Source organism: Limulus polyphemus, unplaced genomic scaffold, assembly GCF_000517525.1.
Source record: "Limulus polyphemus unplaced genomic scaffold, Limulus_polyphemus-2.1.2 Scaffold3558, whole genome shotgun sequence".
Classification (NCBI taxonomy): domain Eukaryota; kingdom Metazoa; phylum Arthropoda; class Merostomata; order Xiphosura; family Limulidae; genus Limulus; species Limulus polyphemus.
The window spans coordinates 74,379-98,494 of record NW_013669168.1 but is presented as its reverse complement, the minus strand read 5'-3'; the positions used below and the strand labels follow the sequence as shown (position 1 = coordinate 98,494).

The 24,116-nt window shown below is 33.6% G+C and overlaps 1 protein-coding gene across 5 annotated transcripts in view; it reads right to left on the bottom strand.

Moving 5' to 3' along the window:
• LOC106469582 (protein tramtrack, beta isoform-like) overlaps positions 1-24,116 on the bottom strand; it is a 57,413-nt gene that overhangs the window by 19,325 nt on the left and 13,972 nt on the right. For 2 of the 5 annotated variants that reach the window (XM_022398154.1, XM_022398155.1), the window contains exon 4: positions 22,268-22,423. In XM_022398154.1, the coding sequence (XP_022253862.1) occupies positions 22,268-22,423 (156 nt within the window). Of the gene's footprint in view, positions 1-17,112; positions 17,457-17,480; positions 17,877-18,081; positions 18,222-22,267; positions 22,424-24,116 lie in introns of those variants that run through there. The other 3 variants (XM_022398153.1, XM_013930084.2, XM_022398156.1) reach the window with 3 other exon arrangements.

Genomic DNA, 24,116 nt, shown 5'->3' with positions numbered 1-24,116 from the left:
CAAATTTGTCAATAACATCTTTAAAGGCAATAAATGCTTCTTTTTCCAATTTCCTCATTGTCCTTTCGAACTGTTCATCCAAAATCAATTTCCTAATCTGAGGCCCAACAAAAAATCCCTCTTTAAGCTTTACTTCTGAAAGAGCTGGGAAATGCCCACAAAGATACTTGAAACAGTTGCCATCTTTGTCTAAGGCCTTTACAAATTGCTTCATCAAGCCCAGTTTTATGTGAAGTGGAGGAAATAGGACTTTCTTTGTGTCAACTAAACTTTCACATTCACTGTTTTTCGATCCTGGTTTCAGGCAGACTCTACGTGGCTATTGTTTTTTTATCAAGTGTTGATTTCATGCTCTGCTGTTCCATTCACCCAAAAAACATGGAAACTTTGTGAAACCGGATTGTTGACGCAACAATGACAATAAAAGTCCTTTGTATGTTGTTGACTCAACAACATACAAAGTACTTTTCAGTCTCCACAAAGTAGCCAACGATGTTCTTTTTATTTGACCTTATTAAGAAAAAGTGCGAGGTTTTCGTATGTTTCTTATATGCATATATGCTACCAATGTAAAGGAGAACAACTTTTAGACTTCTTTTGGAGGAATCAATGAACAATCGTCACTCACTTGGTTCATAGACTGCAGCTCCTAGCATTGGTATTAATTCAGCAATACTGTTGCAGTAAACCAGTGAACCTTCTTGCAAAAAGTATAGTATAAACTCTTTCTCACGATTTCTGTACCAGTAAAATGATGTCTCTGGAGAGAGGAAGTTCTTAGCCCGAAGTCTGGACCCAAAACCTATGAAGAATCCTTTGGAAGACCCAAATCTCTCACTAAATCATTAAGTTCACTTTATGTGAAAAGTTGTGGTTCACTAGACATTTCAGGTTGAAAACAATCCATATCATCATTTCTATTGACATCAAATGAATTTTTTAAGAGTCTCTGGTGGAGTAGGTGCAAGTGCATCAGGTCCATGCACAACAGTCTTATAGCAGATTGGAGGTTTGGATAAGAAAGTTCCTTTTTATTTCGAGTATTGTAGCCTTGCACGTTACATGAGCAAAAATAACAGTCATCTCTATGGTTTCTAGGCTCACACCAGACCACTGAAATTCCAAAAGGCAATAACTTTTTCTTATCTTTAGTCCATTGTCTTCGGCACAAACTTTGTATGGAGCCAAGGATTTGTCTTGGTCCACAAGTTATATTCAAAAATATGTGTAATATGCGTTTTGACGAATTCCGTAATGTTTTACCTTTGTTTCTTTACAACAAACATAACAGAATATGTTTGGGTCATTTACACAACTTCCTCTTAACATAATGACTAATAAATAATATTGAAAAGAAAAAAAAATAATGTTAAAGTATCAAACAAGTAATATCCAAAAATGACACATCATGCAGCCTGTTAACTGTTTATATACAAGCGGCGTGTTTCTCGTGAGTTCTAGGACGATCGATAAGACTCTTAAGTCGCGATTGGTGTAGAGAAATCTATTAGCAGTGGTTGTCAACATTTTAAGTATAACAAAATGTGACCCAATTTCAATGAAAATGATTCCATTATGTAAAAGTACATACAACATTTTGTGAAAAATCTGTACGTGGTGGAGAAAACTGGGTATCATTTTCGGATTCAATGTACAGGAATTACTGTAGAATATGTAAAAATTTCAAGACAATAAAACCATCGCAGGCCTGTGTTATGGGAAGAAACTCTGTTAACCAATTCCTAGTCCATTAGAAGTTACTGTCCAGCATCCAAATGCAAGTTCGTACACTATTTTGGGTCTTTGATTTAACATTGTTTTCATTTTGTGTTACATCTCATGTGCAGTCTCTTTGTTAACTTAAAACTCAATCGTTTTAGAAATTTAGCACCACTCTCTAATTTATTCTGCCAATGCTATAGTTATAAAGTGTGCCTACCTAATACTCTTTGAGGAAATCAGTTTAACATGTAAATACCACAGTAACTTACACAAAGTCTGAAGTAGGGGTTCTGTTTGAGTCTGTTAGTCCCTGGATGAGTAAGCTTTGAATTGTTCTTGGTTTTGTTGATTAAGAAATTTAAAGAGTGAAAGAAAATGTTAATTTGGCATTTACTTTGAACTTAAGCCTATTTCTGAACATTAATTGAGATAACTTGTAGTCTATAAACAAAATGCTTTCATTATTACTAAGTGGACTGGACTTTCCATTATTCCTTCTATAAAATACAAGTCCAGCCCAACAATAACAATACTGCCGTATAGTTGCTCTTTAGTTAGCAGATATCATCTAGTTTGCATGATAATTACGAATTCGTTTATTTCTTTCCTAGTTATTTTAACGTAGAATCTTGAAATTTTATTTGTTTATTCATAGCACAGAGAGTCATTAAGTTGATTTTGTTCTAGCTACATTTGTTGTTCTCTAGAAATAATACCTGTTTTGTCTGTGGGAGTTAATACTTCTTGTCTCTTGTTGTCACTGGCTGTTCTGTCGCTGGGGAAGTTTCTCCTAGGTAGGTGGTCAAATTAACCCACTGGTGGTTCCATCCTGGATTATCCTTGAATACTTGTACACTGATGTAACTTATTTTAAGCTTTTATTACAAATGGCGTTCAACCCTTTCTAACAATGGTAGGAATAACGTAAAATCAACTTATTTATACAAAGTAACTCAATAAACAAGATAGCTAACACAGATCAAAATACTTCTCATAACCACACTGAGTGATTCAATTTGTCAGCTAGAAACAACTCTTCTTGAAATAACTCTTCATTATCGATGTTTCCTGTAACCTTGTATTTATAATCTACTAGAAAACTTTATATCACACCCTTATAGTTGTGTTCTAGGCCTATCTTATTAAACCTTTTGGTTTTAACGTCATCATGAAACCTGCAACTTCCTGAAATTCTAAATTAGAACATTAACATATAACACTGCCTCATTCTTAGATTAAGAAGTCCCCTGAACAATTCTAATACAGAAACTAAAAAACTACACCGAACTGTTCTCTAAACAAGTTTCTCATAGTTTTAATTCTGGCATTCATGGAACACAGTTGTAATGGCATCTTGTGGCTTGTTGTCATTAGCTGTCTTATTGTTTGGAGAGGTAGGGTGTTCTCGAGAAGGCAATCAAATGAATCCACTAGTAGCTCCATCTTTGATGATCCTTTGGAAGCAGTCTAATCAGGAACTATAAACTTCTCATTAGGTTGAGGTTACACTAACAAGTTCTTATCTTGAGTTACCCAGTTAACTATTCTCTTACCAACATACTTTCCAAAGACAGTCATGGTAGATGAACGTAAACTCTTCAGCCATTACCACAGTGAAATCCAGTTTTATCAGCACTTGCAACATACCTGTTTTGTGCTTTATCACAAGCTAATTTAAATCCTGGATAAAGCTACATCATCTTTATTCTTTACATCCAGGAGAAATCTTCCAACCACCAGTCCCTCATGACATTCTGGAGTACATGGTTCAACTATGCCCCAGTAATTAGATAAAGAATTATGGTTATTAACTCATGCTATATAATATTTCTATTCTTGGTGGTACAATGACAACTGTCACTATTTCCACTTCACATTAAATCTACAGAGTATTGATTGTCATGTAGTATATAAGGATTTCTTGGTCATAGACTATGAAGCTAGCCTAACCTTGTATCCACATCTACACAGGAATTCAGTTCCAAATATGCATTCTTCCTTGATATTAATTACCAACACATCATGATTAGAGATGATTCCTTCTCTAAAGGTGAGATCCAAATTTTATTTTGCTTGAACCCAATGTTCACTTGCTGTTTATATCTCTTCCTATTCCTACTTCATCTCTGTGAATAATTTCCCATCTTTCATTATCAAATTAGGATGAATGATTTTAGCTAAAGATCCAGTGTCAATCAACATACTGCACGGTTTTCTGTCAATAAGCCCTTGGACTTGTGATTTTTCTCAAATAATGAATTTTGGTGATTCGTGGTATAGGGAGTATTTCCAGTTGAACTTCGCCTCACAAATCCAATTAATTCTCATTTTCTTTATGCCTTGTTAGCTTAGTGTTGTTCTTTTGATCTAGTTAGGCTCTTTCTCCTTGGCTTGATAACAGATGCTGATTCCCTCCTGCATTTCCTGGCAACATGTTCATTCATGTTATGGTTGAAACATCTATTAACTTGTGGTTTATTTCCTATCTTCTGGTTGACTATCCAATTCATTCTTTCATTTCTATTAGATTATTGTTAGGGGAAGTTGGTGTTTAAATACTGTAGGATCTGATATTTCATGACTTCTAAATAGTGCCTTTAATATATGGCATATATACGTTGGTCATATGCCAACGAATTCATCATTTCACTTAAAGCATTGAGTTAAGATAATTGGGCAAGCCTTCCTGAATCTTTTCCAAGTTTGTCTAAGGCCTTTTCCTTCCTCTGTACTCTATTCTTGAACTATATTCTGGATACTTCTTTCTGGTGCGACATTCCAACCCTGTTTGATAATGCAGCTCTCACCTTAAAGGTCATTTAATGCTATTAAAGCTGATCCTTTTAGATAGGCTATGAGTGGCTTTTTGTTCACTATTCCGCCTGTTCATTCTGGAAATGTTATTGAACCTTACCATAACATTCCATTGGTTCCTCGATTGGCCGATTTTTAACTTCAAGTGCTTGAGAATGATCGCACCAGTGATCGAAAGGTCAAGCCCGTTATAAAAATATTTTTTCCTTACTGGTAATCTTAAACACAAGCCAATAACACGCGACGCGAAAAACCAAACTGATGCTTGCACAAATAAAAATGGGCTACTCTTTTACCAACGAATAGTGGGATTGACCGTCACGTTATAACGCCCCCACAGCTGAAAGGGCGAGCATGTTTGGTGTGACGGGGATTCGAACCCGCGACCCTCAGATTGCGAGTCGAGTGCCGTAACCACCTGGCCATGCCGGGCCCAAATCTCTGTGAAGTGTATTTAAATTTTATTCAAATCTATCTGCAGCTTGTATAAATCTGCATTAAAATCTGTGTGAAGCTGCTTTCTCAAGCCAGGTCAAAGTCAATAACTTAAGGGTTGTGGTTTACCAAAGGATGTTCAGGGACTAGTCTCTCGTTATCTACCCTTGAATGGTTTAGATTATATTCTAGGGTTTTCTAGTTTAAAATACCGGAGATTAGATGGGTAGCCTTGACTGTGATAGTTTGAATTTTGGGTGTGAAGGGTCACAAGAAAAGAGACTAAGGTTACGACGATTAGAGCTTTGATAGGTGATATTTTCTGCATCAGTTGTATTGCTGTCTTCCCTTTAATGTTCCAATTCAATAGCAGGGGCCTTTTCAATGCTCAGTTGGTCTTTGTTGAACTATCGTTTTCTGGTTGTAGTTTATGTTTATAACTGATGGTAACTCACGTTCCAAACAGAGGGCAGTACCCTTGTTTAATATTACTTCTGTCTGTTATAGTCACTTAGGGTCATAAGAACCCCTAGGAAGTACCACTTAGGACTAGGTATTTTCCAACTTTGTCACTGTACCTAGAATATGGTTACCACTTTTCTCATTTAGAAAACACAGTTTCGTGAATGCATCATTGTTATTGATGACATAACTCATATGGTGATAGGATTCTTTGCTTCCAAGAGGGGAGTATTATTTAGTAGATGGGAGGAAGAGGATAGTTTGATTCTGTTTTTTTTTTTTTTGAAGTCATCTTTCCTAAGGTCAAAAATATGCTTGAAAATCGGTAATTTTCCTGTGTAGTTCTCTAATGTTAGTATACCCAGGTAGTTTAGTGATTAATCTTATTGCTTTGTTTTGTATTCTTTGAAGATTAAGATAGTGTCGTCTGATGTGTTTAGTAGAGTCGTAAAGCATTAGTCTATTAGTGTACTTACAAATGTTTTTATATGGATAGTTTTGTTTTGCTTTGAAGTGTGTTTAATGCTTTTAGGATATTTATTCCTAATGTGGCTTTAGCTGTGACATTTTTTATTTATTCATGAGACTTTGGGGGCATACATAATGCCCAGGAATTTTATAGTTTCAGTTGCTTTTATTTTGTTGTTGTATATGTTTATGTGAACCTGTTTAGCTTCTTTTAGACATTTTCCTAGTTTTGTTCAGCGATTTATGAATTTAATTTTGAGGAGATTGAGTAAAAGCTTGCTGAACGTTATGTTTTTTTACTGTTGTTTCAGAAAAATTCAGGAATAGTTTTAGTATACGAGGGTTAATTGTTTGTTTTTTGAATTTCGCGCAAAAGCTACGCGAGGGCTATCTGCGCTAACCGTCCCTAATTTATCAGCGTAAGACTAGAGGGAAGGCAGCTAATCATAACCACCCACCGCCAACTCTTGGGCTACTCTTTTACCAACGAATATTGATCGACCGTCCCATTATAACACCTCCACGGCTGAAAGGGCGAGCCTGTTTGGTGGGACGGAGATTCAAACCCTCGACCCGTAGATTGCGAGTCGAGCACCCTAACCACCAGTGTTAATCCATGAATATTTCTTTTCAAACTGATATTTCAATACCTTTTGAAAATCACTCCATATTTCACAGAAACCCTTAAGGCCAGATTCTCATAAATATGCTGACCATTTGTTTCTTGTTACAACTTAATCCAATCTTACCCGACTCAAATTTTGTAAGGCTCGTTTACCTACCTTAACCACAACTTCTGCACTTGCTATCAGTGGAGAAATAGCTGTGAATGGATAGCAATTTTTTTTCCATTATACCTAATGAAAATGGCAACTTAAACTCCAGCTTAAATGTTTGCTATATATCAAATATATGTTTCAGCATTCAAAAACTGACTTGTGTAAATGATAAATAAAATCTTAATTACGTATCAATTGTTTTATTTTTCCTTTGTTAAGTAATTGTAGGCAAGTTTGTTGTATACAATGAACACATTTATAAACCTCATTTAAATAATAACTATATGAAAGAATACACATTACGCTTTGTTACTGTTTTCAGTAAAGTGTATTAAAAGTATGGAGACTTCCAAGTCAAATATTTATTTTGTTGATCATTTATCCTTTACAAGTATGTACATGAAACATCCTCAGTTCATACACCTGACTTCTACCTATATCCTGTTGACACCATTTCCGTCAAATTTAACCTCTTTTGTCTTTTTTACGATATATATATATATATATATAAACTTTGAATTGCTTCGTATTAATTATACCTGGAGAAAACAAACCAATGTTCTGTCGAAAGATGGAATATGTTACACCATCAATAAATATTTTTTTTATGCTTATAAATCGTTGTTTTCCAACCTGTTATTATTCTCTATTCAAGTAATGTTGGTTATAATATATAGTACCCATAACGCTAGGATCAAATTGTTTATTAAATTTAAAAACGAAGAAAAAATTACCTTGTCAATAACAATCTACTTTTACAATATTCCTTAAAAGAAATTTTTTACTACTTCTTCATTAATTTTACTGCTACCAATGTTAATGTACTTTTTACAGCCTTCTGGTTGTTGCTGAATGTTCCACTACTACAAGGACAAGGAGTACATAGCCTACTGGTTGATGTTTCTTCTACTGTGAGGACAAGGTACTAGGACATAGGAATATATAGCCTACTGGTTGAAGTTTCAATTATGAGGACAAGGTTCTGGGGCACAGGAATACTATAGCTTGCTGTTTAACGTTTATTCAAATATGATGAATAATATAGTCTTCTAGTTAACATTTCTATGAAGACAAGATACCAGGAATACTATACCTTATTGGTCGATGAATAAAAGTTTCTTCTAATATGAGGGACAAGGTATCAGAACACAGTAGGGAAGCCCGCTGATTGATGTTGAATTTTCCATAAACAGCAATAAGTAATAGTAACAAAAACCAAGTTAGTTCCCTTGGAACTGAAAATTTAACAATATGGTACAAAAGTAGAGAAAGTCTTGCAGCACCCAGACCAAGTGAGCGGTAAGAAGTAGTTTTTACAGTTTCGATTATAAGGAGGTCAGTACTATATAGCACCCTGTAAAGATGCAAGCTAATTAATCTCACCAAATACAGAATAGACGTTACCAGTACAGAGTATTTTACCTATTGGTCAGTGTACACTTATTCATAATTGAAACTGTCAGCTACCAAAGTTTTTATTAATGGTTACAAAACAAAATATATTGATCTATGCAAAAGATGAGCCAAAAACCTACATAGTAATTGTTACTTGTTTCAACAAATTTTGAAATTGTAATTTTTATTCTCGTGAATATACACGACTCGTACATTCTCCCGAAAGTTGCATATGTTATTTTAGCACAATGAATAATAATGTTGATCTTCATAACTGTTGCATCATATACTTAAAAACAAATAAAACCTTGGAGCTTCTCTGTGTCCTATCAATGTATTTTCCAAGAAACATACATAAAAAAAAAAACTTAAAATAATTGCAAATTGTACCGAGGCTCAGTAACAATCTATCGATATATTCAGCCAGTTGTACATTTTCCAACACAGGTGACTGAACCATTGGCATCATAATCGAATTATAGTTTAGTGTATTCTAAGAACTTTCAAGTGAAAACAAAGAATATGAAATAAGCCAACCACACTATATCAGTAATATCCAGTGCTCGTGAGGTCTTTTCTTCCAATACCATAGCTCGTTAGATTAACCAGAATTGTATAGATACAGCAGTGATTTACGCGCCATTCATATCGTCAATTGCTTGAACAACTGTTATGGTATGAACTAGATAAATAAAGTTCATATTAATTACACTTAAGTCGTATATAAGAATTGCAGTAAAGATTAATTGTGCAATATAATTTATTTGTTATTACAAATTCTCGAGTAATATTTTTTACTTTAGTCACTCATAGGAACTGAAGAAGTTTATCTTGTTCGCAGAGTTCAACAACAAATGATACACCAATAATTTTTATAGCTCAATTTAGAAGATTTCCTTCTGCCTAGTAATGCAAGTTACGTCCATTTGCATTAAGCATGACTACACTGTAAGACATAGGAAGTTACCTTTCATGTCTTTTAGCTCACCTTGTAGATTTCGAGAATTATCTTTACTGAATAGTTAGAGCACAAAAACATCCGTATCACAATTGACCAAATAATGGAAAACAAGGTATTGCCCACGAATATTACCTAGTACCACACCACGATACCAAAAACGCATTTACAAATCTTCGACAAATGGTAGGAAACCTTTATATATGTATGACCGTTTTTCAACACAAGCCTATATTTAACATTAATCCTTACAAAGATAATATTTCTTCTTAACAATTCACTATGGTATTAAAGTAAAACTTGAGTTCATTTCTGAACATTGAACCTGACACATGGTATTCTCTTCTATTAAAACATTCTTAAACTATCTTTGCAAAACACAACTAAGTTGTAAAGAGATACTTCTGGGGATTGAAGATAGTTCATGGTAGACACTATTACTTAGCAATTCCTGTGATGTTATGTAATTTATAAGTTATTTGTCAAATGTTCCATGGTACCAAGGTTAACAAAAAGTCATATATCGGAACCAACCATTGTTATGTCTTTTAATTAACCGGCCTGAAATCTAATCATATGTTGCCATTTTTCTTTCTTTGGAGGGGTTTCTTAGTAATGGGTGACAAGGAGAATGTGACAAGTATATTTTATGTGAAAGAAAGAACAGCCTGTTGTAATTTTAAACAAATTTTCGGTACTGTCAGTTTTTGTACTTCTGTCTCATATCTAAGTTCAGTAGCATATTCTTACTAATCGATGATCAAAGTGACATTTCCATGATTTCCTGCTAGTTGTCAGATATAAAAGCAGACGATTGTTAGAAATTGTGTTTGTAAGTTATTGATACCAGGGCTGGAGATTTCTAGAACATTTCGCTCACCAGACGGGAAACCAGAAAGAGCCAAAAAGTAAAGCCGAGTGAAAGATTTTCGGTCGGAGAAAGGTTAGAAAACGTAAAGTTAACCGTCGTAGGAGTGAACAGCCTAATGGTTTATAAGTTAAAGTGGGACTAACAATTTTCTGACATTTTAGGAGAATAATATGTCTCGACAAAAAGCAGACGATTATTTGGAAATAGGCCTGTATGCGAAAAGCAAACGTTTATTGGAAGTAGGCCTAAATACAAAAAAAAAACAGACGAGTATTGAAAGTTTAGAATACAACTGCTGTAACTCATCGACAGCGTAAGTGAATTATACAGATAGTGTTTAAGATAAAAATAGTTTAATTTGTCAACTGAATTCTAAAGAAATTGAATTTACCTAAATGAACATTTGATAAGAAGAGAACTGTATAGTATTTAAGATACAACTACGATATATATAGTGTAAAGAATTTGTGTACATACGTTCAACTTGTTTTGAATATATTATTTTAAAACAAGTGAAGTACATTACCGTTCATTTATCGCCAAGTTACAGACACCTACTGCAGAATCTTTAGTCCAACACACTATATATATATATATATTTACTTACTATACATATAAACCAAAAAGTATGTTTCTGACACTAGTACAATTGTAATGGTGGCTTCTCTTCTAATCATCGATGGCTTTAGTTTGTGGTATTGGTTTTACGTCCTCTGCAACTTCAACTCAAATCATCTTTTATCGAGCAAGTAACGTGCTGCTTCTCTTAATATTGCTATTAGAAACGTTCAGTTTTATCTAATATGGAAAGTTCTTGTGTACTTAAAGATAATTATTTACTTTGTTGTTGTAGAACGAGTTTAGTTTATGCTTGAAATAAAATCGGATTACATAACTTCTTGAAAAGTTTCTTTAGTTCACGTGTGTATCTTCAAGTTCTATGTCATGTATTCTTTATTCAAAATCCAATAGCTTCTTATTTTTTTATCTCGAGTGTAAGGTATTTCAATTCTGTCTTAGGTTAGGGCTCTATTTACTTTTTTGAAATTGTGAAGAATTGAATGGACTATTTAAACTGAAGTCTCTGTACATTCGAGGAGGAACATAAATCGTTTAAAATGTTCGACTTTCCATGTTTACAATCCTTACACGTCATACCGAGTTAAATTCTTTAAAATATCATATTTGAGTCGTTGTTATTATCATTAACCTATGTCCAACTTTGAAACTACTGTTTACTTATTCATTAACTTACCAGTATTGTGTATTTTAGCTTCCATCTCTGTAAGTTCCAAAACTGTTTCTGACATAGCAAAATTGAAGTCCAACTAGATGACTGACGAGCTTCAAGTATCGCAAAATATGGTTTCAGCTTTTTGCTGTTCCTGTGCTGGTGGCTGTATTCGATTAAATAGACGTAAAAAGAAGGAAAAAAAAACCTTCACCCCAATATATCACAAGTTTCACATACGTGTCCATCTTTAGCGTGATCACGTACATACAATCAGGCATTAATGGTCCTTGTTCAATATATTGGCAATCGTCAAATCACGAACACTGATTTGAAACATAGAATGACATAAATACATCTTTACAGATCAAATATCAAAATAAGGTTCCAAAATCTTGTCTACTCGAAGAAAGACCCTTCAATATAGTATAGTAAAAAATAAAGTTGTACACGGTGTTACCAACTTTTAGTGCAAGGTGGAACATGTACTGGCGTACCAAAATAATGTAAAAAGTTATTCAATTTCAAGTGATATATATATATGTCTGTATTTTATGAACTTTTAGAGTTACGTATATATTTATCAATACTGTATTTATTTGTTTAATTTGACCTTTCATGGATCATTTTTGATTAAAGTTCTTTAATGTTTGGCCTGTAATTTGTTGACTGAAAAGTAACACACGCTACTGAATCTTCGTCTGTTTCCAAGACCAGACTTTATGAAATTCACAGTCGAAAAAAAGGCTTTCACACACACAAGTCGATGAAAACATACGTTAACACGAAACTCCAACTTTCTCTTAAATTTAGTTCATATTCATCTGGATAGTTATTGCATTTAAGTTTTTTTCTAAATTGCTCAAATCATAATAAAAACCGTTTTACTGATTTCTTCCAGGTTATAGGTATGGTCAGGGACGAAAGGATTGAGAATTTGAATTGCTGTCCTTCTATTACTTTAATAAAAACCTTTTTTTTTTACAATTTTAACTATAGTTTAGCACAATTGTACTTGAATGTTAATTTTTTGTAACAATTTACCCAAACATTTTGCAATAATAGAATCGAAACTTCCACTTTGGTGTATCTTGATAAAGCTTTATGTATCTACCCTCTCTCAGTGACTATAACAATTTACCCAACATTCTGCAATAATAGAATCGAATCTACCACTTTGATGTATCTTGATAAAACTTTATGTATCTACTCTCTCTCAGCGACTATATCAATTTACCCAACATTCTGCAATAATAGAATCGAAACTACCACTTTGATAAAACTTTAATGTATCTACTCTCTCTCAGCGACTATATCAATTTACCCAACATTCTGCAATAATAGAATCGAAACTACCACTTTGATAAAACTTTATGTATCTACTCTCTCTCAGTGACTATATCAATTTACCCAACATTCTGCAATAATAGAATCGAATCTACCACTTTATGTATCTACTCTCTCTCAGTGACTATATCAATTTACCCAACATTCTGCAATAATACAATCGAAACTACCACTTTGGTGTATCTTGATAAAGCTTTATATTTCTACTCTCTCTCAGTGACTATATCAATTTACCCAACATTCTGCAATAATAGAATCGAATCTACCACTTTGATGTATCTTGATAAAACTTTATGTATCTACTCTCCCTCAGTGACTATAACAATTTACCCAACATTCTGCAATAATAGAATCGAAACTACCACTTTGATGTATCTTGATAAAGCTTTACGTATCTACTCTCTCTCTCAATGACTATATCAATTTTCAAAACTATTGTATGATTTCTTTTTTAAAATAACGAATTACATAATCTCTCATTTGCTTTTAATTCATACAAGACTTCAGAACACGTGATCCCGGCTTTGGCGAGATTTATAGGTTACCTGAAACCCCATATGAACCGATATCGACCACCATACATTTCCAGGAATCGCTCGCATTTCGGAACAAATATTGAAATGCATGTTTTATATTTCTAATAATAAGTACACATCTCTTTTACTAAATGACGTACTTCGTTTCGTACTGTCTATTATCTGTTTTACTACGTCTCACAAATAGTTTCATTAAATGCTCTCTAGATACACACTTCAATGGTCTTAGGTAGCGATTTCTTTGATATACTTTTTATGCAAATACAAAAACGTGAATTTGTGTAATTATAGTTCAAACCTCGATCATTCTAATATGTTAACTTTTTTTGACGCCTATTGGTTTAAATTTCTGTTTATGTAAATAAACATCCCACTTCAGTTGTTGCATCACTTGCCAAAGCCTTTCAAATGCTTTTACTATTAAACAGGAAAATAGGCTATTAATTTTAAAAACTTAGCTTCTAACTTTTAATAATTCAAAGACATTTATGTATGCTTCCTTAACTTTTAACGGTAACTAAAAGTACCTAAAATGATTGGGCTTTATTTTTATACATCGCCATATTTAAAACACGTTTCTTTCAATGCAAAGTTACTAAATTTGCTATCTAAGCTATGCCCCTTGGGTGCAAACCTTTATTTTTAGTATTTTAACACCTGAAGCTATCCTCTAAAACACTGTAAAATAGAGAATTGTATTCCAGTTGACAAAAACTTTAAAACATTCACAAATTTTTATCTTGTACATCATGCACTAGTAACTGCGAGTTATTCGGTAATATATGCCAACCTGAAACGGCTTCAACAGAAACTCTAGAATAACCACGGTTGATTTACTTAGATTATTTCACCACTGTTACACACAAAGACATCCAGCTGGTATGTGTGCGTCTGTCTATATATATATCAAAAAAGTTACTACTTGAACTTCGTGTTGCTTTCATAGTTGTGTCAGTCAAAACAGGTTCCAGTTTACATCAAAATCATTTACATTCACAGATAAAAAAATGTTGAAACAGATTTGACATTTCCCTATGCCAGCTGGTAACTTAGAAACGGCCAGTAAATATAAACGAGATGTTGTTCAGAAATGACCAATAGGACCGACTGTAATAGAAATGACCAATAGGACCGACTGTAATTTGTATTGTTTGTTAGATTTCGGGCGAAGCTTTACGAGGGCCATCTTCGCTATCCATTCACAACTTAAGTGATAGACTAAAGGGATGACAATTAGTCAACGTCATCTCCCGTTAAATTTTCTAATCCAATGATTGGTTTTGAACGTCGCCCTTATGACGCACTCATTATCCCAAAGTGTGAAACGAATTATGGAATCACCTATAGACTAAAGGGATGACAATTAGTCAACGTCATCTCCCGTTAAATTTTCTAATCGAATGATTGGTTTTGAACGTCGCCCTTATGACGCACTCCTTCTCCCAAAGTGTGAAACGAATTATGGAATCTCCTATTGTGTTGAAAAGTTTACCTCGAACACTCGCCACTTGAAGATACCATGTGAATTTGGTGTCGTTAGAAATCGTCTAATAAGCTCTGTTAATATTAATCTCTGTGACAGTATTACTTTTGATTTGAAACCAAATTTCCTTTCACAGGAAGGGGTACGTTACAATTACTTGAAGATACCATGTGAACTTGGTGTCGTTAGAAATGGTCTAATAAGCACTGTTAATATTAATATCTGTGACTGAAGATACCATGTGAACTTTGTGTCGTTAGAAATGGTCTAATAAGCAATGTTAATATTAATATCTGTGACAGTATTACTTTTGATTTGAATCCAAATTTCCTTTCACAGGAAGGGGTACGTTACAATTACACATTAACACAGTATCAGAAATTATCCGTACTTGTTTGTTTGGTAAACTACTGTTGAGAACCAAGTTTTTATAAATTAACAATTGTATATATAACATAACAAACAAGGATAGTTTAACCTTTAAACATATATACAAGAACCAGTTACACAATATTTTAAGTTACCAACTAACCGCCATTCTCATTTCGAAATGCATTAAATCGATCATTATATTTTCAAGTCTGAGCTAATAATACTCAATTAGTAATTTGTATCAAGAATTTTCTACAAAATGCAAGATAAAATTCGAGTTCAATATTATTTCCATTTATACAGATATAAATCTCCATTTTGAATAATTGTTTTCAAATTTCTTGTGTTCAATTTTCACTTCTCAGATAATTTCAACAGTAAGAATCTATAAAAAAATGTGAACTTCTTTTGTTTAGTATTAGAAAAGAAGCTATATAAATATGTAGATATGAGTTCCGTAAAAAACATTTGATGATCACGTGACTATTCTTTTGTATTAAATCATTACTTTAAAAATATAAATAGGTCTCCTAAAAATCATTCATACTTAAAACATCACGTTAAAAATAAGCGTCTCCTCAAATGTAAATACGAGTAGAACAGGTCACGTGACACTGGTCAATATAATTTACCTCAGCAAAGTTCATGCGATTATACTTAACTGACGACTGGTATAACCACAAACATTCAATATAATTCCAATCAGGCTAGACTGTTGATTCATATATTGATCGATAAGGATTTGGTCCTCCCGTCATATTTTTTTTTTTTAAAGGTCAAGTTATGTAAGCTTCAAACGAACATTTTAGCGTTCTTAATCACTTTTAGATCATACAAATGTCTACTAATTTGGTATCCTTTAGTATTAGTGTAAATAGTCCAATAGTTATATCGTAAATGCATGTTAATATCTGAAATCTTTCCAAGTACGTCGCCAAGCTTATTACACCAGTTCTATTTTACCATAACATGCAAGTCCTAACAGCAACCTCCAGATACCAAGCCTTTAACATTTTCATGCAACCTGCTCTCAATACATTCACGTGATTTTTTTTTACAACGGACACTCTTTGTCCACTAGCCTATAAAGTTGCAAAGAAAATTTAAATCTATACTAATATAAAGTTTAGCTACCAATTCTATGATTTTTTAAACTTCCAGTTTCCCTGGTACACTTCACTGAAACCAAAGCTTGGTTCCCAAACATCTGTCAGACTGAATAAAGTATAAGCACAAGTTTACAAACATATATAACTTTAAAAAACCTACACATGCCAAATGTTACTAGCATTATAAATGTTTGCGTGGGTCCACAAATGAAATATTTTAGTAAACAGCCAGGAAAGATTAACTCCTAAACTAACAATTATCAAGCTGTTTACTAGAGGCCAAGCATTCATACCTTCCGCTTGGATAACAGAACATTTATTACTCCCCCCCCCCCACCATGTGAAGTTTTATGTAACATTTATTACTCCCCCCCCCACCATGTGAAGTTTTATGTAACATTTATTACTTCCCCCACCATGTGAAGTTTTATGTAACATTTATTACTTCCCCCACCATGTGAAGTTTTATGTAACATTTATTACTTCCCCCACCATGTGAAGTTTTATGTAACATTTATTACTTCCCCCACCATGTGAAGTTTTATGTAACATTTATTACTTCCCCCACCATGTGAAGTTTTATGTAACATTTATTACTTCCCCCACCATGTGAAGTTCTATGTAACACTTATTACTCCCACCATGTGAAGTTCTATGTAACACTTATTACTCCCACCATGTGAAGTTCTATGTTACCCTAGGACATTTTTACGGTAAATGAATTTATTACTGTCTGGGGAATTACAATTACCCCCCCCCCCCCAACAACATATACTTATAAAGTAAATGTTTATGGCTCTAAGTCAACGTGAGAAAAGCTTCAAATAAAAGAGGTTGTAAAGACGTATTTGGTTAAAACACCTTACACTTCATAGCCAGTTAGGCTTATAATTCCGAAGCTTTGAATACAGTGTCTAATACAGAAGTGTTCGGCTCCGAAGCAGACTATACTATACATTTACGACTGCAAAAACTGAAAACCCATCATTGAAGCTCATAAACTTGTTAAAACTTGGTATTCTCAAAAATGTTTCATGATTTTAACAATTATAAACAAATGTTGTGGTATAAAATATAGTTGTATAGGTATAAAAAAATCTTCTAAAATTATAATTAAATACACCTACAAAATCGTTTGGAATAAATAAAATTATTTACACCACTGGAAATCCATGTGCTGTTTCTTGATGCTTTTTAACATAATGACCGGTTAAGAATGTTTTACAACAAACTTCACACCTAAATCTTTTCCTTGAAGACTGATGCTGCACCATATGTCGCTGTAAAGACCTCATGGTAGAAATTTTTCTTGAACAAACGGGACAAGAATATTCTCTGTGCTTACACGTGTGGTTGTCGTAAGACACTCTCGTGAGAAAGTACTGCCCACAGTTGGAACAGTGGAGACGCTGATGTCTACCTTGAACAGTGGAAACATTCTTCTCTGATGACTTCCCTGTAGCTATCAATGCACCTGGAATTATGGGTAAATCCTTATTCAGCGACTTCAAACCGTGTAGTAAAGCAGATACGAGCAATGACAAATACTCAATTTACACCGCTGCCGAGTGAACGCGACTGTGGTGGTTGAAAAAAAAATACTAAAACAACATGACTGTTTACTTTCAAAAACAACACTAAACCACCCATCATTTGTGTCCCATTAACCATATGTCCTTCACAGTACACAAGTGTGTTCTCCTGTGCTGGTAAAGTCCTGTTATATATGTGTATGACTTAAAGCAAATACTGCAAGTGTATAGTTTTCTATTCCCCCTGTGTAGATCCATGTGACGCCTCAGTGTCTGATTATTGAAAAAATATTTGAGACAAACAGGACACTGGGGCTTCTGATAAGGTCGATGATGCTGACCGACAGCCCGTTGACTTGGACCTGGAAATTGGAACGGTGATTGTTTTATAAAGCCCATCATACTTTGAACAACGGCAATAGTCAGACCGAATACCAACAAAAAACCTAAATTCATCCTCAAGGTATTCACTCCATTTCCAGTACATTCCATAGATTTCTGTCTATACCCAACTCCAAAGCAAGAGAGGGAACAAAATTCTAATCAAAACAATGCCAAAAGAAAAAAAAAAGTGTGCAAATGTCAACTTTTATTTGTGAAGTAAAATGAACATTTTCTGACTTCATCACTGTGCAAAACGAAGCTTGTTCTTGCTTAGCGAGACCCTTGGTCTTATACACGTCTTCTGGGTATGAAGGCTGCTATATCTGGTAAAGAAAATATTAACTTAATCTTTAAAATAAAGGTTGGAGAAGTGGAGGTGTAAGGATACACACCTGTAACTTTCATTACGTGCAACTTTTTCATTATCCTTACAGTCGTTTGTAACAAGTTATATAAATTAAAGTATTTTAACACTAACTAATCAAAAACACACATTTCCATACGGATGCTGTAATGTACAAATATTTATGTATTAATGTTGACTCGTCTTGTCTCAGTTCTTTATTTAAAAATGGTCAAATGAACAGTGACGGATTGTTTCTTGAGCTACAATACGAGTTGTACATACAACAGTAAACAGCCATTAATGATTAAGAAAGTTCTAATCTAGAGGTAACGAAAATATAACTAAATCAATAAACCCAGACTGTAACATCTGGATTACTGACATCGTTCATAGCCTTTGGTTAGTAGTTATAAAGTAACAGAAACTACCATACTAAACTCACCTTTTACAGGATTAAATCCACTGAAGTTCAACTCATGTGACTTTACAAGTTGTTCCCATCAAAAGCCACTGTTTCAGATCCTTCTTATACCTTGTTCAAAGTAGGCCTAATCTGATGTTACATTAAGCCTACTGAGTAGAGTAAAATAGGTAGTTCTCTCAAACTGTTTCTTTTGTATGGATTTAAAAACAAGAACAAAACCTATCTTTGTAAATACCTTGTGAAATAACACATTCTCCTTACTGTTCTCACAAATACCAAAATGTTCCAGGAGAAGCAATAGATCCCTTTTACATAATATTTGATCAATTACCTTAAACATGAAAGGCATTCGCTTCATGCCATTCTTTGTAAAATCGAAACAAACATGAAATGTACACTTAGTGTTACTGTAAAAACATGAAATGTACACCTAGTGTTACTGTAAAAACATGAAATGTACATCTAGTGTTACTTAAAGGTACTATAAAAATATAAAATATACATCCAGTGTTACTTAAAGGTACTGTAAAAACATGAAATGTACATTAGTGTTACTTACTGGTACTGTAAAAACATGAAATGTACATCCAGTGTTACTTACTGGTACTGTAAAAACATGAAATGTACATCTAGTGTTACTTACTGGTACTGTAAAAACATGAAATGTACATCTAGTGTTACTTACTGGTACTGTAAAAACATGAAATGTACATCTAGTGTTACTTACTGGTACTGTAAAAACATGAAATGTACATCTAGTGTTACTTACTGGTACTGTAAAAACATGAAATGTACATCTAGTGTTACTTACTGGTACTGTAAAAACATGAAATGTACATCTAGTGTTACTTACTGGTACTGTAAAAACATGAAATGTACATCTAATGTTACTTAATGGTACTGTAAAAACCTGAAATGTACATCTAGTGTTACTTACTGGTACTGTAAAAACATGAAATGTACATCTAGTGTTACTTAATGGTACTGTAAAAACATGAAATGTACATCTAGTGTTACTTACTGGTACTGTAAAAACATGAAATGTACATCTAATGTTACTTAAAGGTACTGTAAAAACATGAAATGTACATTAGTGTTACTTACTGGTACTGTAAAAACATGAAATGTACATCCAGTGTTACTTACTGGTACTGTAAAAACATGAAATGTACACCTAGTGTTACTGTAAAAACATGAAATGTACATCTAGTGTTACTTAAAGGTACTATAAAAATATAAAATATACATCCAGTGTTACTTAAAGGTACTGTAAAAACATGAAATGTACATTAGTGTTACTTACTGGTACTGTAAAAACATGAAATATACATCCAGTGTTACTTAAAGGTACTGTAAAAACATGAAATGTACATCCAGTGTTACTTACTGGTACTGTAAAAACCTGAAATGTACATCTAGTGTTACTTACTGGTACTGTAAAAACATAAAACGACCTACCTGCTGTATTACATACCTTTGAATTACCCTAGCCAGTGGCTAAACAAGTTGTATCTACATCAAGTCATAAATCTTTAATATATGTCCATATTATAACAAAATCATTCCCATTTCTACTGCTACTAGTTGCTTATCTATTCCATACTCTTAGCCCTTGGCTAAAACTAATAACAAAAGAAATCCATAGAGAAAAAAAAATGAGAACTGTTACCTGATAAATATTTATAGTCAGAGCTGGAAGGTTCCAATTATAAACTCCAAATGGGATGATTTACCAGAATAAGATGAAGCACAAAACAACTTCTACTAATGCAGAAGGTGTTACTGAACTGGTATCCAAAACGTGTGTGTTGAATATGACTTAGTCTCATAACCTGTGAACATAATTGAATACTGTGTGGTTTGCTCTGCTACCGAGGTCATGTCCTTTACCTTTTTACCATCTTAGTCAGTGACTAAAATAGTCTCTAAACCTTATGAACATTTTTGTTGCTAACCTACCTCTTCTTGCTTCCACACACACTCGTCTGAATATAATATACTCACTTCTAGCATTTTTCTTCGTAATAAATGCTGCATCTCGAGTTGGCACAATCAACACACACACACAAACAAAGCAAGAATTTATTTTATTAACATTTCATATACAGTACAGAACTGTTAGTTATTAATAGCAACATATATAAAATGTTATCAAAAAAGTACCACAGAGTGTATAGCATCTTCATACCCAAAACTATGAAATGAAACACCATACTTAATAGCACTATTCAAATATAATAAGCCACATAACATAGGAAATGATACATTTAAAATTTTGAGAAACAAACCACTGTATTATAACTCTTCACAATACAGAAGGAATTCAAATAAAACTACCTACCTGATAACATAATCAGGTGAGGACACCATATATTTCAGGTTAAACTATTTTCACATAATACATATTCAAATAAGAAAGAACTTATTTCTTACTTGTTGGTACATGATTTTCAATACTATAAGAAATCACGGAATCCTCACTACCCATCACCACAAGAACTACATTGAGTTAAGGGCTACTATATTCCATTTATTCTACAATATGTACTTATCCTACAACACTTTACCAACTTGGAAACCTTTACTGCAGCATTAGTTTTTGAATTACACAAGTCTCTCAAACCTTGTTTAACTATTGTAAATGTTTTTCCTCTTTCTGCTAATCCTGATTTTAAACATTTAATATATACTGACATTTGTTACTGCACTTAATATATAAAACATCTATAAGTTGCTGAACATGTCAATAGGCTACAGATGGTACTACTACTATCGAATGATAAGGTTTCGTATGAATCCATTGTATTCAAATAAAAGGGGGGATGGCTACAGATGGCACTACTACTGGACAAAAAGAAACCTTGCATACACAATCTTGGCTTAAAAATTCCCCCAAATTCATCAAAAACTATAACACTATGCATTTGAAAAATACATTATTTTGATTAAAACTGAATAACAACTGGTTTTCATTATGTAATGAAAACCGTATTACAAACAGCTGAGAAAAATATTATTGAGAGATCAGCCTCGCTAAGTATTTTTTTGGGAGTAAAATTCCAAAGACTTTCATACAGAAAATGCCTTGGTACTCTTGAAAACTAAACAAACAAAGACATAAGCTATCCATGAAAACAGATCTGACATAACTACTATAGCCTTGGATCCAACTAAACACTAAGGATCTGTGAAGAGTGACCATAGTCCTGCATTTAATCAAGATCTTTAGACTGGTTCCCCCTCCCTTAGGTCAATTAGTGGAATTTATAATAAGTACCAAATAACTCTTGGGCAGGAAGGCAACAGATCAGTAACTTACAGATAAGATATTAATCTAAAAATCTCCAAGTTAGTAAAGATACAAATTACAAAAACTTCTTTACTGAAACTGGATGAAAAATTCCAACTTTAAACAGCTGCTAGTAACTTCCAAGTTAAGACTAATAAATATCACAACTTATCCTGATCATCGTTACCAATAAAGTTGGTTTTTAGCTTGTACTAGAATTCATTTCAATAACACTACTAGATGGCAAATATAAAATAAGATGAAATTTTTCATCCACTTTCTCATTAAAATTAAACTCGTCTTAACCTACCTTGTTGAGGTGAAGGCTGGAAGCTACTTGGTCCTGGTACTGCTGGTACCCCTGATGTGTCTAAGTAAGGTAAAACGGCATTTGTACTACTGCTATCTTGTGAATGGCTAGAAACACCGATCGGTGGCTCCTCAAAAGACACTAGTGGTTTAATATCTGAAAACGATACAACGTTCATCAGTACCCAAACACCATGGGAAACAAGACAGCTATCTTGAGGTAGTAGCAACAGAACCAATTAATTCATTTCAAACAACAGGAATGTACTCTTCAGGGTCAACACTGTATCCACATTCTCTACAAACTTAAGATCTTCCAGACCTACACACACAACATACTGATATTTCAACCTTTGCTCACAATTCTACCTAACAAGCAACTTCAGCTCCTACCAATCTCAAGCACTTTTCAAGGACTTTCTAAGCACTCTCAGAATGTTTTTCAAGCACTTTTTAGAAGCTAAAATTTACATCAAAATATATGAATGTAGACTAAAAATAGACTATTTATTGTGCTCAATTCTGCAACATACATTAAAATTAGGTATATGATGTATTCTGCTACTATAATATTTGCAAGTACTTGTGCAAATATCTCAAGCCCTTGAGATTCCATTCTCAATTTCAAGGACTTTCAAGGGTATGTACGCAACCTTTCTCAGAATTCTACCTAATTAATGACTTCAGCTTGTAACTTTGTTATAAAGAGTAATAAAAACTTCAGAATATATATACATATATACGTCAGACTACAACAACAACAAATAGATCTTCAACCAAAATTGTAACTTGATGACAGAAAACTAATGCAGTAAAACAGCAGGGTTTGTGTGCAGATTCCAAAATACAGTTGAAGTTCCCATTTCCCATGCCTATTTTTTACCTGACTTTCAAATACCTTAAGTTGTGCAGGTTCAAGCCACCCTGTCCTAGTATTAGTACTGACTGAATGGTGGTGATACACTATCAATGATGTACAAAATATTTTACTAAACATCTGTTAAAACACTCTACAATTCAAACACATGAAACTCAAAAAAGCTGATACTTTATAAAATAACAATGATTTCAGACGGGACACATTGGTCCATCTTGGCTGTTCCATCTTCTAAACTCAATTAAAATAATAATAAACTAAAAATCTTAAAGCTAGCCCTTATCATTCATATACTTATCAAGCTTTTCATTAAACTCAGTTAAATTTACTGTCTCTACGACATCTGAAGGAAATCCATTCCAAAGGCCAACCACCCTGTTAGAAAAATAAAATGGTCTTAGCTGAAGATGACTCCTACCTTGCCAAAATTTATATTTGTGTCCACTAGTCCTATTATTCTCACTGTTAATTATGAAAAAAGATGATGCATCAACACTTATCATCTCAATCAGATCCCCCCCCCTACTCTTCTTTTTTTCAAAATAAAACAATTTGGGAGGTTTCAACCTCCCCTCATATGACAACCCCTCCATCCCAGGCACCATTCTAGTAATCCTTATCTGAACCCTTTCCAACAATTCAATGTCTTTCCTAAGGTAAGGAGCCCAAGAATGAACACAATATTCCAATTGTGGCCTGACAAGTGACTGATACAATGAAATTATAACCTCTTTATACTTGTATTCAGTATTTATGTAGAAACAACCTAAAATCCTATTTGCCCTACTACTAGGAACAGCACACTGTTTGGATGGTTTTAGAGACTGATCAACTATTACACCAAGATCCCTTTCCTTCATAACACTGTTAAGGTTACTCCATCCAAATTATGATAACCCACACGCATTATCTTGCTATTTGTTATAAATTAAAACCCATCTGCCTATTTATTTGCCCAACTCAACTAAATGAT